The 17,507-nt window shown below is 47.9% G+C and overlaps 1 protein-coding gene across 2 annotated transcripts in view; it reads right to left on the bottom strand.

The window, feature by feature from the left end:
* Positions 1 to 17,507, bottom strand: part of Atxn1 (ataxin 1) — a 382,307-nt gene that overhangs the window by 10,084 nt on the left and 354,716 nt on the right. For both annotated transcript variants that reach the window (XM_075969766.1, XM_075969767.1), the window contains exon 7: positions 7,633 to 9,640. In XM_075969766.1, coding sequence (XP_075825881.1) covers positions 7,633 to 9,477 — 1,845 coding nt within the window. In that variant the 5' untranslated portion in view covers positions 9,478 to 9,640. The remainder of the gene's footprint in view (positions 1 to 7,632; positions 9,641 to 17,507) is intronic.

Here is a 17,507-nt window from a genome sequence, read left to right as displayed (position 1 = left end):
TAAAGAGGTGACTTAACATTCCCGTTAGAGCAGTGAGCGTGTACTAAGTGTGAGAGACTGTGAAAGGTGACTTGTATAAAGCAGAGGTCCTCATTTTCTGGGATACAGGCATCTTCTCAGGAGCTTATAGGCTAGATACTGGCTACTCCGTTATCTGAACATACAGCCATTTGGGTGTCCCATCGGCAACTCAACCTCAATTATGAGAGAAACACTATCTGCTGCTGCCTCCCTTGTTCCCTCCCCATCCCTCTCTTCAAGTTGTTCAGCTCAGATCCCTGGAAATCACAGTCTTCTTCATCATCTTGTCCTACCCACATCCAAATCACAGATAAACTACCACATCCTCCTCTCAAACACCTAGGTAACTTCTCATGACGCTCACCGCCTGAGTTTTGGCCAAGCCCAGCATGTCACTTGGAGAAAAATGTCACCAGAACGAGCCCCACAGGACTCACCTGCCACCACTTCTCACCTTCGCAAAGCAACCTTGCCTTTTTGTGTGTGTGTGTTTCTTTAACTCCAAAGACACATGCGTCCTGCCTAGTCTGTGCATTGCACTCCCTACGTTTGGGGTTCTTTTTGACTTGCTGCCTGCCCATCTTCTCAGACAGCACCTCGCCGACATTCTGTGCCGTACAGTGGCCACCCATCCCTAGCTTCCTTCCTACAGACACTTACATTTTGATGCACCTTTTTCGTACCTTACTTCTAGAGTCTGTCACTTGTTCCCCCCACACTCCTGCCGCTATTCCCAGAGTCTAGGAAACTTTTGAAGAGATTCCTGTCTTCTAATGGAAGACACTGCAGTAGAAGAGGTGGCCAAGAGAAAGCACTGTGTAAGACAATGAACAAACTTTACTTTTAAAATTTATTTTAAATCACAATGGTCCCTTCCTTCAGGGTCTATGCCTGCCCCATTGGCATCTTTGTGAACTAGGCCATAGCTGTTCCTCTCAGAGCTCTCCTGCGAGCTGCTGAGCCGGCCATAACTTCATGGGATTATGCTTTCATTCCCCTCCTGCTTTCCTTCTCCAGCGTATCAGGGATCCAAACAGTTTGCATGATGGTCTTGATGAAGCCCCTAATTACAGTGAGTCCCTTGTAGGGAATACCTCTCATTTTTAGGGACTGATGGAGGAAGCCAGACATGGAAGCAATGAGGCCTCACTTCCAGGTTCGTAGTCATGTGCCACCTTCATATTGCAGCTAAGGACTAGCTTTTAACATTACATTTAGCTCTGCTATGTGAAAAACAACATAAAATTCCCGTAACAACTTAGTCAACAACTGCCGTATCTAAACACGATGCACACTATATAGTTAGGCTGTTTGATTGCATATTTCAATCTTAGATTAGTGCTGCATCCATACAAACACATATGGACATCTCACCAAAAGCCGGGCAGAAGGAAAACAAAACGTCTGTTGTTTAAGCGTGCCTCTCCTTCCTTCCCGAGACTCCATGCTTTCCCAACTGCGAAGGGCTTCTGCTTTGCCAAGCGTTCCTCCCTCGCCCCAAGTTAGCACCATCTCTTAAATACAGCTTCTGCCTGGAGCTAGAAGCCATTGCGTTTCTCAGAAGCTGCGTTTTAGTAAAGGAGGTCTTGTTTGGGGGTCAGATTACTGAGCTGGGAACTCCTGATTGCCTGTGAAGTGAAATTATAGATTCTTTTTCACCGGTAGGTTCAGTCTGCTCTTTTCCTCGGGGAAGGATTTGCAGGACTACGTTCCCAACGGGAAGTAAACCAGAGAACTCCACAGTTCTGCCGATGAAGGGGCAGAGAGGGAGCTACTAATTTCAGTTTTTGAAAATCACTAATAAAAATCATCCAGCTCTTTGGTGAAGTGCGAAAGGATCTGTGAACATTCTATTTAAAGCATCTAGTCACGTGACTTAGCCTTGGGCGAAAGCAACTTAGGGTTGCTCAGGAAACCCATAGCCTCGCATTCGGATACCTTCAAACATAAACCCTAAGCCACAGATCAGGGCACGGCTCCCAGAACTCTCCAAAGGGAAGGCCCCATTAGGAGGCTCGTGGTTGGTCAAGATGGACACGCAGCTAGTGCTGAAGCATTCTGCACTGCTAACACAGTTTCTACCCCATATGTCTTAACATTATAGGCTGGAGAGGTAGCTTGGTGATAGCGTCACCAAGTCACCAAGGTAGCTTGCTGAGCATGTATCAGGCCCTGAATTCAATTCTTAGTAAAGACAGACAGACACATGTGAATACAAATACACACACACACACAAAGAAAGAGAGAGAGAGAGAGAGAGAGAGAGAGAGAGAGAGAGAGAGAGAGAGAGAGAGAGAATGAGAATCAATCTATTTTGGTAGCCCACACATGCAGTTCTCGCTGTTGTAAAACTGCAGCAGGAGGCTCACAGCCTAGACTACACCGTGATGCCATACTTCAAAAAACAAAACAAGCTACCAGAACAACCATAGGTATCATGTTTAGCACTGAAACAAAAAACAAGGGTGGTCAAAGCCTCAGAAATGCACGGAGGAAAACCTCAGAGGCACGTTGCTAAGTGAAAGAAGCCAGTCTGACAGGCAGCATCCTGCATGATCCCAACTGTGGGCCACTCTGGATAGGGACAAAACTAGGAACAGTAAAGACTGGTGGTTCTTAGTGCTCTGAGACGTGACAGTAGGATATGGGTAAACAGGTAATGTATAAAGGATTTTTAGAGGGGTTAATCTCTTCTGGATGGTACTGGAATGCTGGCTACAGGGCCAACATGCATTTACTAGAACTCACAAGAAGGTACAGTGTGAATTGTGGCTATAGTCAACAACGGCCTGCTCATACAGGCTCAGTTGCAATAAATTTAGCACACAGTGCAAGGGTGTGTGTGTGTGTGTGTTTAATTGGGGCCTAGAAATATGGCTCAAAGGTTAAGAGCATGTATTGTTCTTCCAGAGGGCCTGAGATCGATTCCCAGCACCCATGCCAGGTGGCTCACTTAGCAGCTATAACGTTAGTTCCAGGGACAGTCAATGCTCCTTCTGGCTTCTATGGCTATTGCATTCACATGTATAAACTCATATATAAGACACACACATATACACATAATTAAAATAAATAAAATGCCAAATTTACTTTTACAACTATGTATCATCTATCTATGTATCTATCTATGTATCTATCTATCCATCCATCCATCCATCCATCTATCTATCTATCTATCTATCTATCTATCTATCTATCTATCTATCTATCTATCTATCTATCATGTGTATGTGTATATGTGGTGCTTAATGTGCAGAAGTCAGAGAACAACTTGGGGGAGTTGGTTCTCTCCTTTTACCCTGTGGATTATGGGGGCTGACCTCACTGTGCCAGGCTGGGTGTTAAGTGCCTTTGCCTGCTAAGCCATCTCACCCATCCTCATTACAAGGTTGTAACAATATCGAAAGCGTGAAAAGTGTGTTTTACCACACTTGACTTTCTAGGGATCAAGTTCAGGTGTGCTTGACTGTGCTATCTTCCAGTCTCTAAACAGAACACTTTACACAATAAAGTCTTGGCACTCAGGAGTCCGAGGCAGGGGGACTGTCCAGAGTTCAAGGACAATCTTGGTGACTCCTTAAGACAAAATGAAATAAAGCCAAGCCATAATAACTGTGGTCTAAAGCAACCTCTCATCAAGAATAAGACCAAACAGAGGACACTTATATCCCATAAAGGTTGAAGAGCTACAAATTTCCTCTCTTTTGTTTTTGAGATGGGTCTTGCTATGATGCCTGGGCTCCTCTTAAACTTCTAGGCTCAAGCAATCGTCCTTCCTAGGTACTACAGTCCAGAGCCACCACATGGGTCATCTGAATAAGTGTGGTGACATGGTTTCCTAGGGGAAGCCTGCTGATATCAGAACTAAGTAGTGAGATATTGCCTATCTACAACTGGTCCATAGACCTGGCTTGCACATGGCCTTCACTCAGGCCACTGAGCATCGATACTTTGATAAATTTTTTTTCTACCAGACTGAACAGTAGATATGGTTGAGTAGTTAAGGGACTGGCTATTCGGTCTTATTTGCTGCTTGCAGGAGAGCCTGGACTATTTTTAGGATCCAGTTAATCCACTAAGACAGTGCTGCCCGTGACTCACAGTTCACGGGAGCCAAACTGAGAAAGAGCGGAATAAAGAAAAGCCATCAGGGCACACACAGTGAGCACAGCAGCGTAGCCGCCATAGGAACATGTGCAACTCAAACTGGGAGAAGAAAACAGCAGTGAATATTAAGGAGCCAGCCGCCAAGGAAGCAAGGGAAGCAGTCAGCTCAGAAGGACCTGGGAAGTGACAGATGGCCCTAATAACATGGAGCTTAGCATCGAGGAGAGCAAAGGCCAGAGGGAAGTGGCAGCCTAGAGCACTTTACGGACAGAACACTCTATGAAGGCGCCGCTGAGCACATCCTGAGTACTCCTGAGAAATGCTGCTGTCTAGGAGCATGGGACAGAGACTGGCAGGCTGCTTTCCCAATGGGACACTGCAGGACAGAAGTCAAAGGCACCCACTGGGGCGCTCTTGTGCGGTGTCACTTCAGTAGTGACACTGCTGACAGCTTCTCACAGGCCCTTTATGGGTGCTCAAGCTGATGTGGAGGGGTATACGACGACCCCATGTGTTCCTTTTGAGTCCTGAGCTGTCTGGAGGCTGCCCCCAGGCAGTGGTAGTTGCTACCTCATGTGAACATCAGACAGAGACAGCATTGGAGGCATCTTTCCACAAGATCAGTTAGGATTCAGCCTTCTTAAAATAGTCACCAAAGGCCTGGGGACTGGCTTAGTGGGTGAGGGCACTTGCCATGCAAACAGCATGACCTGAGTTTGAGTCCCCAGCACTCACATAAAAACCCAGGGTGACTGTGTGTGCCTGTAACTCCAGCATTGGAGAGCAGACAGATTTCTGGGGCTTGCTGGCCAGCCAGCCTGCCCTAAAGGTAAGAGTCCCCATCTGAAGGTAGTAAGGCAGGGAGGTGGAGAGGTAGACACCCAACGTACTCCTCTGGACTCCTTATTGGGTCTGTGGGCCTTAGCACCTAAGCACTTAAACATGCAACACGCATACAGTCACCAACACAGATCCCTGCCTCAGTTCCTACTCTATGCATGTGCTGGTTAGCTGGAAGTCAGTAAGAGCTTCCCTGAATAAACTTTTGACTTTTGGTTACTGAACCAAATAAGAACAATCAAGTTTGTTCTGGAATATTGAAAAGTAAAGGCTTAAAACAAAAACAAACAAACAAACAAACAAAAATAGCCGAGGAGGGTGAAAAGGTAAAGAAAGCTTTAGAAAAGGAACTAGAATCCATCACTCACACACACACACACACACACACACACACACACACACACACACACACCATAGACACATGCACACATATACATACATCATACACACACATATATATATCCCAAAGACAAACATGCACACATATGCATATATCATAGACACTCATATACACAACCCATAGACATACACACACACACTACTGAAAAACCAAAAACAAAAGCCTACAAGCTCTAAGACTGTCCTTACGCAGCATCAGTAGGCTAGCCTATTTTAAAAAAGAAAGAATATCAGCTGGGGGTGGAGGGGAGTGGGAAAAGTAACTTGGTTTGCACAAATGCACAGCTGGACTTCTAGCTCTCTCCCCTACCCCTCAGTGTTCTTTGGGAAGGACCATGAAGGTTGTCTGAAGCCAGCATTCTTGTGGCTTGAAGGATTTATGCTCAGGGTCACTAAACTAAATCTATCCTAGCAAAAACCATCTTTTCCCCCACAAGTTCCCTAACTGGATCTGTGATTTTGCTCTCCAAATCCAACAATTGGCTAACTTCTACATTTCCCTGTGGATCCCTGTATAGCTCTATCTAACCAGTTGCAGAGACCTGGGCATCTGCTCAGGCTAGGGAGAAAGGTCCTTTGAGAGCTACCCGAGAGGGAGGGCAGCCCTTGTAAGCTCAATTAAGTCTGCTGCCCTTCTCACTCCCTTACCAGGTTCCCCTGCTCTCTTCCCCTCCCTCTGACTCTGTGATTCAAAACAGGTCCCTTGTGCTTGCCAGCCAGCATTGCCTGTGGAGCCCTGCCTCTGCGATGACGTCAGCCTGTCTCTGATAGGCTGATAGGCTTCTAGAATAAAGCCACAAATCACTGGTTGGGTCTGAGCCTTGCACTTTTATTTCAATGGCCTGAAACCCAAGCAGTTTCTTCTGCAGACCTCAGGCCTCTTGTCTGGCTTTGCAATAGCACTTTTCACCCTAGGAGAAAAGCGAATGTTTTGTCTGCTTTGTCGTGTGGCTAGAACCTCTGCTGTCAGGCTGTGGGGAGGAGAGAGAGCAGGGTCTGACCTCACAGGGAAGCCAGTCTCTTCACAGCTTGTACATTAATTTTGCAGAGTTCTGAGCAGGAGCAAACAAACAGAGATTGTTGCCCCTCCAGACTGGGGAGGATTGTGGGCTTACATTTTGGGCTTGTTGGTGTGTTTGGTCCTGGATGTACAATCCCTGGGTTACAGTGGCTGAATTTATTCTCTAGCTGAAAGATGCTGCTCAGAAGAGAGTATCATTTTCAAAACTGGGCTAGGAATATAGAGGTCAGTGGTCAAGTGACCACCTAACATGTGTGAGGCTCCGGGTTCAATGACCAACAATGAAACAAGTAAACCAGTATTTTGCCTGATTCCACTTGTCATAATCACCTTCTAAAGGCTAAAACTATGAGGAAGAACACATTTTGGTCTATTTACATGGTTCGCCTAGGGCCTGAGAGTCCTTTCTACTGGCATCACTTCACGTTGGAAGTGAGCAACAGCACATATAACACTTTAAATAAGCACGCTATTATCTTCTCAGAATCAGAACTTTCTGGAAAACTTTCTTGGCTCTTACCAAATACTGAACGACTGTGGTCTCTATCCACAAAGACCATGCTAGGTTGAAGGGTTTCAGGGAAGCAGGGCCCGTGACCTTGAGCCAGATTTCACATCTGGTTTGTCAGGGGCTGTGCCTAGACAGAGACAAGCCTGGCTGACCTCCCAGCCATGTGGTCAGTAAAACTGCCGTTACGTATAAATAGGCCCTGGGTTAAACGCTGGAAGATGATGTCAGAGTCTGGAAAGGAGGCTGAGATGTAGCTCAATGGGTAGAGTCCTTGCCTACCAGGCATGAGGCCCTGGGTTGAATTTTCAGTACTGAATTAAACTGCGCACAGTGGCATATGCCTGTAACCCCCAAACTCTGGAGACAGAGGCAGGAGGACCAGAAGCTCCCAGGCACCTTTAGCTACTGTGGAGGTGAGGACACTGGGTATCTGTGGTTTCCTACTTTGTGACTTCTGGCACACGGTCTAAAGCCCCCTAAAGCCCCAATGACCAGACCCCCGCCCAATGCTGTCCTCAGGACCCATCACACTATCTGAGGTGGTTCTCTGTTCAGGAAGCTCTTCTTTAGCTCTGTAGGGTCTGTCTCTCTCCAGAGGGCTCCAGCATGGCTGCCTATAGCCATGTACCAGGTACCAATGGGAACCCTACCTGTGAAAAGCAACCACCTTGCCAAAAGATGACAGAACCGGGGGTAGGGGCCCCCCACCTCTATGACCCTGGGTGAGGGTTACCTGGGCTCGATGTTCACCAACAGCAAATTGTATCACGGCCACACCGGGACTGTGACTATCCTCAATCCTCTCCACTGTGCTGGAGTCGATCTTGAGGTCATTGCTAATCTCTGCACTCTGGATGAAGTCCTCCGTCTTCAGGTCCTCCACCTTTTTCAGCTCCCCATTGGCCAGTTGGATGATCGAGCCTTTCATGAAATATGGCGGCAGCGTGGGTGGCGCCGTGGCAGGGGACGCCACCGACTGCACCACCGGCAGATGTATCTGGGCCTGCACCATGGCTGGGTAGGCGGCCTGGGTGACCAGAGCCTCGGGGTTGAAGTTCTCACTCTTGGGCAGGGCGGTGGTGACGAACGTGTGAGGCACTGCAGCAAACTGGGGCGATGATGTGACTATGGCCGAGGCTGCCCCAGGTGTGTCCATGTCAGGGCTGCCCACTGGGATGAGCAGAGGCTGGGTGCCTGGGATCACCAGGTGCTGAGGCAGGCTGCCGGCATAGGTAATTGCTTGCTGCTGGCCACTCAGGTAGCCGATGACGGGAGGTTGAGTCCCAGCATAGAAGGCTGTGGCTGGTAGGCCCACCGGGAGAGGCTCTGATGCACTGTGTGTGGTCTGAATGACCGTGTGGGGGGACAGTGCATAGGACCTGTGGCTGGCCTTCCCTAAATGCAGGCCGCTCTTGTCGTTGAGGGTTGATGGAGAGGCCTCTCGATGTGCGGCCTGCTGCGTCTCCAGGTCGGCTGAGGGGGTGTTGCTGTTGGGCAGGACCATCACAGATCCACGGACCCCAGAGGTATCACGACTGCTGTAGTCTGATGGGCTCGGGTGGACCACCACGTGCCGGGACTCATAGGGATGAGGCACTGACTTGCCACTTGCCTTGCCCAGGCTCAGCTCCACAGAGGATGGTGCTCCATACCTCCGACTCTTCTCCATCTCCCCATTCAGGACCTCCTTGGCCTGCATAGCCTGCTGCAACCTGCTGCTTTCTGCTTTTTTGGTGGACTCTCTAGGAACAAAGTGGCCTCCAGCGTCGCTGTACTGCACGACCACCTGGGACGAGGGCCCCAGCGTGAGCGTGTGCGGGATCATCGTCTGATGGGGATGGAGGTGGACCGGGATCGGGGGAGGAGATGCTGCCCGCCCAGAGCTCTGCGGAGAGCTGGAAATGTGAATGTACTGGTTCTGCTGGGTGGGTGGAGGGGACCCCGGGGTGACCAGCCCCGCAGCAGCCCTGCTGAGGTGCTGCTGTGGTGGGGGCTCAACCTTATGTCCTGGTGCCTGGCTCAGACTGCCCATGTTGGCCAGCAGGGTGGAATAGGCCTCCAGCTGGGAGCGCTGTGATGGAGTGGTGGCCCCTGCAGCTGAGGCCACTGAACTGGTGACCGGGTTGCCCGATGGGGAGATTAACTGGGAAGGGATAAAGCCAGCATAGGGCCCACTGTATTGGGAGGAGCCAATGAACTGGAAGGTGTGTGACAGGTGGGCGTACTGCACGGGAGACACCGGGGTCCCCGATTGAGGAGGCGGGTACACCGTGGGCAGCGTGGTGGCTGTGGGGACTGACCTGGGGGCACTGGGTGGGGAGTAGTCCAACCCTGCGGACAGTGCTTTATGTAAACCCATTCCTTGTAAACCAAGCTCCCCGGAAGTCCCTGCTGGCCCATGCCGCCCACCCCCGTGGCCGCGGCTGCCAGGGGTGCTGGGGAGCCATGCCACACCGTCCACGCAATGGTTGTCGCTGGGTAGAGCGGTGGCCTTCTCCTCAGAGGGCCGGCTGGTGGCGGGGATCTCACGTTTCTTGGGAGGCAGGCATTCATTGCTCCGCTCTTGGTTGGATTTCATTTTTCGCCGTCCCCCCTCCACGGTGGCTGTTTCACTGGCTGGCTGGCTCGGATTTCAGTCTGATAAACAGAGAGTCGCATGGGATTTCTGTAGGGGATCCAGGCCCTTCATGAGGAATCATCTCCCCGTGGGTTCGCTCGGCTGGCAGTAGCAGCTCCGGATTCTGAGAAGGGGGAACGGACCAGGAGTGGGGGTGCGGGGTGGGTTAGGGAATAGGGACAGGAAAGACAGAAGAGGGGAAGAAGAAAAGCGAAACATCAGCTCTGTGGGGGAATCCCCATCAAGCCAAACCAACCAACCAGTCAACCGACTCACCAACCAAAAAACAATATTACCAACAAGATTAAAAGGGGACCTTGGGTGACTGATAGCCTAACTGTTAAAATAGATAAAATATTAGCTAGGCAAATGAGCTAATAAGAATCAAGATATAAGTAAGTTTAAGGTGAACTTTTCTTAAACATTTGTTTGCTTATAATTTATTTGTGTGTGTGTGTGTGTGTGTGTGTGTGTGTGTGTGTGTATGCTCGCGTGCCTGTGGGAGTTTATGTACGTATGTGCCAGTACCCACAGAGGCCAGAGATGGCATTGGATCTCCTGGCACTGGAGTTATGGGCTGTTGTAAACCACCCTGTAGGTGCTGGGACCTGACCTGGGCCCCTTACAAGAACAGTACTCTTGACCACCAGTCATCTCTTACCCAGATGTACTTTCCCTTTCTTTCTTTTTATTTTTTTAAAAAAAGACTTATTTATTTGCATTGGTGTTTGCCTACATGTGCATCTGTGTAAGGGTGTTGGATTCCCTGGAACTGAAATTACAGACAGTTGTGAGCCACCATTTGGGTACTTGGAATTGAACCCAGGTCTTCTGGAAGAGCAGCCACTGCTCCCCCACTCCCTCCACTGAGTCATCTCTCCAGCTGAGATGTACTTTCTTAATAAAATAGAGTAGGCAATTCAAGCATTACTCCACACCTCACACCTTCTTTCCTCTTCCATCCCTTCCTTTTCCTTTTGGAGGGTAGATAATTTTTCTTTTTCTTTCTTTTTTTTTTTCTCAGACATGGTCTCTTGTTGTTCTGGCTGGCCTCAAATTGGCTGTGTAATGGAGGCTGGCCTTGAATTCATGATGTTCTTGTCTCAGTCTCCTGAGGCCTGGGATCACAGGTTTATGGCACTCTGCATGTGTTTTGGTAGAGGATGCATTTTGTAAATTTCTTCCGCAAAATGATTGGTGCTGTTCCTTATCACCTGAGAAACTTTATCTCAGTCAAATGAGATCCCAAGAGCCCAGCTTTGGGAAGACACAGATTGGGAATAGAGATGCCTGATGGGTCTTCAGGCTATTTCTCCATCTCCAGTTGCCAGAACCAATATTCTTAAGATTTCATCTGGTGTCAGGGCTGCACTCAACCTATGGTGGTGTCCCCTTTCCTAACAGTGCCTCCCATACACACACCCATGTACCCCAACTCAACAGTAGCAGCCCAAAATAATTCTGCTCACTCTAAGTCTCAAGAGAATTCCAAGTACAGTACTCTCTCCTATTAAGAACACAGAGCATTGTTTACACCCAGTGTTTATAAATCCATTGCAAGGACAGCATAAAATCAAACCCCAACAAAATGTTGCTGCTCTTTTGCTGTCTGAAACACGGGTCCTCTGCAAAGAGTCACCAGTGCTCTTAACTACGGAGCTATCTTTCCAGCCTGGTTCCCACTTTCTTATAACAGCAGGCTAGGGAACATAATCATCGCTGAGATCTACTCAGAGAACTGTTCATGCGGCCTCTGCTGGCAGCACAGGTGCACTGCCCCATAAAACGCCCCAGGATTTCATTCGGGACGTGCAAGCAAGAGTGATGTGTCAGAATCGGAAATGAGAGCATTTGCATACAGTAGTGGGCCCAGCCAGCTAGGGAATAGGTTAATTAGCTCAAGGCAGCTTGAGGGAAGAAAACGCAGGGGGCATGAAAGTCCTTTCGAAGCCAAGTAAAATGTCAAACACATCCAGGAAGCGCTATTAGCAACAGGCAAACAGAAAACGGCCTGAGCTATTGACTGCAGTATGCAAAAACCCAGCAGCTCCTTTGAAGAGGTTCTCAGAGGTACAGGGGTTTATTTGTTCTGCCTGTTTGATAGAGGCTGGCTGTTCAGCCCCAAACACTAACTGGGCTGAGCTTCTGCTAATGAACTAACAAGATGCATCAAATATCTATTTTTAGTATTGAGGATCAAGCCCAGCACCTTGCGAATGCCAGGCAGGCACTCTATCACTTAGCTCTAACTCCTGGTATGATGTATCGATGCTGACAAATTCGAATTCATTCTGAAAAATTATCCACTGATAAACAAACAGTAGCACCTACGCTAGAGACTGGCTTTGTAAAACAAGGAGGGAACAATTAATAAAGATTCAGGAGCGTCTCAGGCTGAACCGACACAAATCTTAACCCATCATTGTCTTTTTTTATATTTGCAAATTTTATAATTTAATATATTTATTATTGTTATTGTTATTATTTTGTGGGGGGGGGCACATGCCACAGCACAAATGTGGCAATCAATGGAACCGGTTTTCTCTTTTCATTGTGTGGGTCCTGAGGATTTGAACTTAGGTTGTCGGGCTTGGTGGCTTTGCTTTATCCACGGAGCTATATTTCTACTTAGAATGGGGGAATCTTGCTATGTTGTCTGGGCTCAAGATCTTCCTGAACAAGGCTCCCTAGTTGTCACCAGTCTTGGCATTCTCCTAAATGTGGGATGTTTACCAGGCACCAGGGAAGACAGGGCTCTCTAAAGTCTGGTCCTTTAGCTGTCTGTACTGTCTGCATCTTCCAGAGTGGGACTGGATCCTGCTGGATTTTTACTAAGCCACTAGGGGGCACCACACCATGCTACTGTGTAATGAGGTTCACTGTGACATTTTCATTACATATATATCATTATATTTTGTTCAGTTTCCCCTCTGCCCTTCTGTCCCCTCTTCATACTGTCTCCTTCTTCCCCTAAAATATTAACACTTTCTTCACACACACACACACACACACACACACACACACACACACACACACACACACACACACTATTCTCTCATACAATCTATACAGAAACATGACTCAAATTTGTAGGTATATCAACTGTTTGACATCGTGACACAGCATTGTCATCTGCAAAGTCCATGCTTCAGAACTGTTCAATGAGACTTTTTTCCCCCAACAAAATTTCCTCCCCCCCAAAAAATCTAAAGATGTTTTAAATAAGCTTAAATATCAGCCACATTCATAGGTATAGGGGGCCGACTTGGTCTGCAGGTTTGACATGCCTTTAGGCTACTATACATTTTATACAGGACTCAACCATGTTTTTGCTCCAATATGGCTCCATTTTCTCTCTACTCTCCTGGTTGAGAAGCGACAGAAGAGGAACCTTCTGGGCTGGAGATATGAGGATAGACGGCCACTGGTTTTAAGACCTGGAAATAAGAAGCTGGTGCTCAGACTAGAAGGCACTTCTAGCATTTGACACAGATGCTTTTAAAAATATGTTTCAAGGGCGTCCTTGAAAGGGTGAGTGGAGAGGCTGTCCCTAGATCCTCAGCTTGAGTGAGCTGTAGGCCCTGGCTTGCACACATAGGAGGAAATGCAGACGGCTCGTCAGGGTTGGGGTGGGCTCGGCATCCCTAACCTGCAAATTGAAACATAAAATGCTCCAAAAGTCCCCGAGTCTGTGAGCAGTCACATGACCCAAGTGGGACAGTCCACAACTGACCTTACTGAGTCAGAAGGTAGGTTTGCTAAAAATATTACATAAGATGAAGATGTCTCCATTGGGAAAGTGCAGATGCAAGTTTGGGTCCCATTCTGAATGTCTGATTTTATAAGTACAAGTATTCAAAACTTAAAAATAAATGTTGAATGCAGAACACTTGTTGGCCTAAACACTTTGGATAAGGGGTACTAAACTATACCAGGAAGTGAAGCACTTGATGTAATGGCAGAGGCCACGAGGAGACAGCGAGAATTCTTGAGGTTCTCACTCACCAATACCTTGCCCATCTGACTATGTCACCAGAGAAAACTCTAAGCTGGCAGGCGACTTTCAGTTTGGTGAACTTCAGAAAAGAAGCCCAACTCCAGCTTCCCTGGAGGACCCAGGAAGGAGACAGCGGTCATAATTAGATGTCTTCATGGCTGACGGAGCAGGCTTGTCTCAAAGGGAGAGGATCACTTACTCATTCACCCAACACTACGTCATTTTCATACTGTTGAGAGAACCTTCGCTGCTCGGTGTCGGCATGGAGCCCAGGACAGGGCTTTGCCCTCTTCTCAGTTCTGCTCTGCTCAACATTTTATTAGTGTTTTGGTTATGGTCTTTGGAGGTAGCAGAAGGCTGCTGGAAGGGATATTTAGTATGTTGTGATTAATATGCAAATCTATCCTCAGAGGCTGGAAGTGATGGCACAGAACCAAGAAAATTAAGATTAATGAGAATAGAAATAAATGCCTGCCCTTGGTTTTAATAGCTCAATTAGCTTAGTTGGAGAGCTCTGGCTTAGGAAGAGTTTAAAGGAAGGAGTCTAGGATTTTTTTTTTTTTTGAGAAAGGATCTCAGGTAGCCCAGAGTGGACCTCAAATATGCAATGTTGCTGATGGTGTCTTTAAATTTCTGATTCTCCTGCCTCTGACTTCTGAGTGCTGAGATTACAGGTGTGTGCCACCATACCAGGTTTAAAACTCCCTAACACAGTGGTCTTGTATGTCGCACTCAAATGTCGGGAGCACTGCGGTGACATCGGTGTGATTGCAAAGGTTGGTCCCCACCCCCGTGTGCTAAAAGGAAAAAAATGCATAGAAATAAGTGGGGGTGAGGATGTTCAAGGAAGCCTTGCACTATATGATAGCTTTGTCACCATATATTTATCACTATTTATATTTATAGTGATTTGTTTATCACTATAGCTTTTGTGATAAGTGTCATGGGTCGAGCGACAAAAGAAGAGATATCAGGCTGTCGTTCATAGGCAAGAAACAGGAGTGCTGGTGTTCCAGACCCAGCGCCCAAGGTCAGTGGGACTCAGGCCACAAGAGAGTTGAGACGGCACCTCCTGCCCCTGTGGGACACTAAGAATTGTGAGTACCAACATGACTTGTAGGCGAGCTCTGCGTGTGTCAGAAAGAGCAGACTCAAGTCAAGTGTTCCCGCACACACCTGTAAACTCAGCACTGTGGAAACGGAGGCTGCAGAACTGTCTTAAAACAACAGCAAAACCCTAAAACAACAAAAGAACCTGTAAGGACAAGAAGCCCTAAGTTTCAGTTTGTATCCCGCGGACTCCCCTTCTCTGGCAGCAGCTGCGCATCACAGTGGCCTGGTTTGAGGGAAAGATGGGTTGGGAGGCACTACTGCAGAAGCTGCAGTCCCCAGGTGGATGCAAAGCAGGAAAAAGGCTTCTTTGTGTGTATGTGTGTGCATATTCGAAGGCTTTTCCCCCTTGTAGTGATATGACTAAATTTATCACTCAGCATGACTAAAACATTTGAAGCCTCTCAAAACAGCACAAGTCCCATTTGGGGTCACAGAGGCTATGGTCTGGGCAGAATGGTTCTCTGATTAAAAGCCTTTAGGATAGCCAGCCATGGGGAGGGGTGGGGCCCTCAAGTGACCTGGTTGTCTCGTCTTCTTTCTCTGTTTTCTTTTTGAGACTATAATTAAAACATTTCTCTCTTCCTTTGCCTTCCTTGAAACCCCCTCATATACTCCTCCTTGCTCTCTTTCAAATGCACATCCTCTTTTTTCATCAACAGTTAGTGTGTGTGTGTGTGTGTGTGTGTGTGTGTGTGTATATATATCCGTATGTAAAATGCATACATATTCCTAAAGATAACCTGCTCAGTCTGTGTGATGTTACTTGTACGTATGTTTTCAGGGCTGACCATCTTATACTGGATATCTGATTGGTGTGCCGGCTGCCTTGTCTTGATGTCCTTGAGTGGCAGGTGGCTAAGCCTTGCCCCACTTGTCCCCACTTGTCCTTCTGTGGGCTGCACTACTTGCTGTTATGTGTCAGCATGATGGAGGGACAGCCTTCATTAAGGCTTGGGTGAAGCTATCCTTAGGCCGCTGGCTTTTTTTCCCATGCCATTTTGGTCCATGTGGTGACAGAGGGCACTGGGAGTGTCTGGAAACATCTCAACAGCTGTCATGTGACACGAGTCCAGCACACTTGTCCCTGCCTCTCGGGAGCCCAGGAACATGAGTCTGTACCAGGGTGGAGGGGACGAGGCTGACATCTGGCCTGAGACATCCTTAGAAGCTGCTCCCATGGAGAATGAGGCTGCAGCTAGCTCAGCGTGGCCAGCATGCTCTGGCTGCCTGCCCACCCTGGAATTCCTGGAAAGGCTCAAGACAGGAAAATGACCATCTGGATCCAAACAGGTCCCAGGAGAACTGGAGGTTTTGAGAAAGGCTGGAAATGCCTTTCTGTCAGGACCTTCCCTGGTTTCAGTGCCAACACAAACCCCTTCAGCTTGCCAGTGTCCTCTATGCCGGAACAGCTTCCCAAGGCGCCTGCGTGGCTGGAGATGGACCACTTGGGCTGGGTGGCTGGAAATAGCGGTGGGGACCTTCAGGGTTCTCCCTCTGGTCTAGTGCAAACTGCTTTAAGGAGAGGGGGAGGTGACCCTCCATGTAGCCTCAGCCCCGAGAGTAATGGAGGAGACAACTGATCAGGACAGCATGGACTTGAAATTGTGCATACGCCTAGTTTAAGGAGATAATCATTTGGCCAGCATAGAATCTTATAAGTAATTTCTCTGTTGATAGAATAGGGAGAAATTAATTTTCACTCCCCGCATAGTGCACGTGCTCAATCAATAGTAGCCATCATAAAGAGAATCTCACAGAAATCTCCTCACTGTTTCCCAGCAATCACCCATAGTTATCTGTTGCCTGGGTCTCCTGGTCCTGTGATGATATCAATCTGACTCTTTCAAAATGCCCATCCTTCCAAACATCTGGGCTTTTACTTTTCTCACGTCTGCATAGCTGTTTAAAATTTATTGCCTTTCTTTGCTTAACAGATGGGACCTTATTTACAATTATTCCCAACACAGGAGTCCATTCACACTAGAAAGCGAGAGTGATTCCTCAGAAAGAAGGCTCAGCAGGGCCGGATGCGAAATACAAACACTGCCTTTCTTGGCAAGGGTTAAGCTCAAAGTTCCTGTCCCTACTCTGCTGGCTCTTCAATACTTTTTGGATGAGTAATTCCCAAAAGGCACTGCAAGGAGATGGAGACTCTTCTTCCCTCCCCCAGGGAAGGCTGCCAGCAGACTACTTACTCATACTCTCAGGGTTCCTCGGCACCCCAGGAAGCTGAATACCGGAACAGCTACATCCTGCATCCTACACTATGGGCCACCAGGGGCTGGTCTTCCTGGAGTTAGGAGAGACCAACTTCTAGAAGAGGAGAATGTCTATCAAGTCGGAGGATTCTTTTGGGAGGGGCTTAAAGTATCCTTTGCTCTTGATATGAAACTTCCAGGTAGTTCTTAAGTTCCTCTGCCATCTCTCAAGGGCATCCCACACTGCTTTCTTTTCGGGGCGGTTGTACAGTCTCTATGGTTCGCGTGCAACCTCAAGGTTCCCATTTCAGACATGCAACCTCCAAAGCAAAAGTGTTGTGTGGTAGCATTTTTAAGGTCAGTAGGGAGGGCCCTGCCCTAATGAATGATTGTTGACATTATTGCAGGTCTGGGTTAGTTAGGACAGGTGTGGGTGGGTTCATCAGCCAGCTGGCTGCGGACCTGACATCCACCATCCACTTAGTACAACCAATGCACCTAGAAATCTTCCATAGCCATGGTGCACTGGCTATACTAATTGCCCCATACTCCAGTGACTCCATTTCTCTATAACACCTACGATGGCTAATGTTCAATGTCAACTTACTGGATCAGGGATTACCTAGGAGACACACACTTTTCTCTGAGTGTGCTTCCAGAGGGGCTTGGCTGAGGAAAGAGGA

Source organism: Microtus pennsylvanicus, chromosome 4, assembly GCF_037038515.1.
Source record: "Microtus pennsylvanicus isolate mMicPen1 chromosome 4, mMicPen1.hap1, whole genome shotgun sequence".
Taxonomy (NCBI): Eukaryota; Metazoa; Chordata; class Mammalia; order Rodentia; family Cricetidae; genus Microtus; species Microtus pennsylvanicus.
Note: the sequence above shows the minus strand (reverse complement) of the source record. Positions and strands in the feature narration are given on the sequence as shown.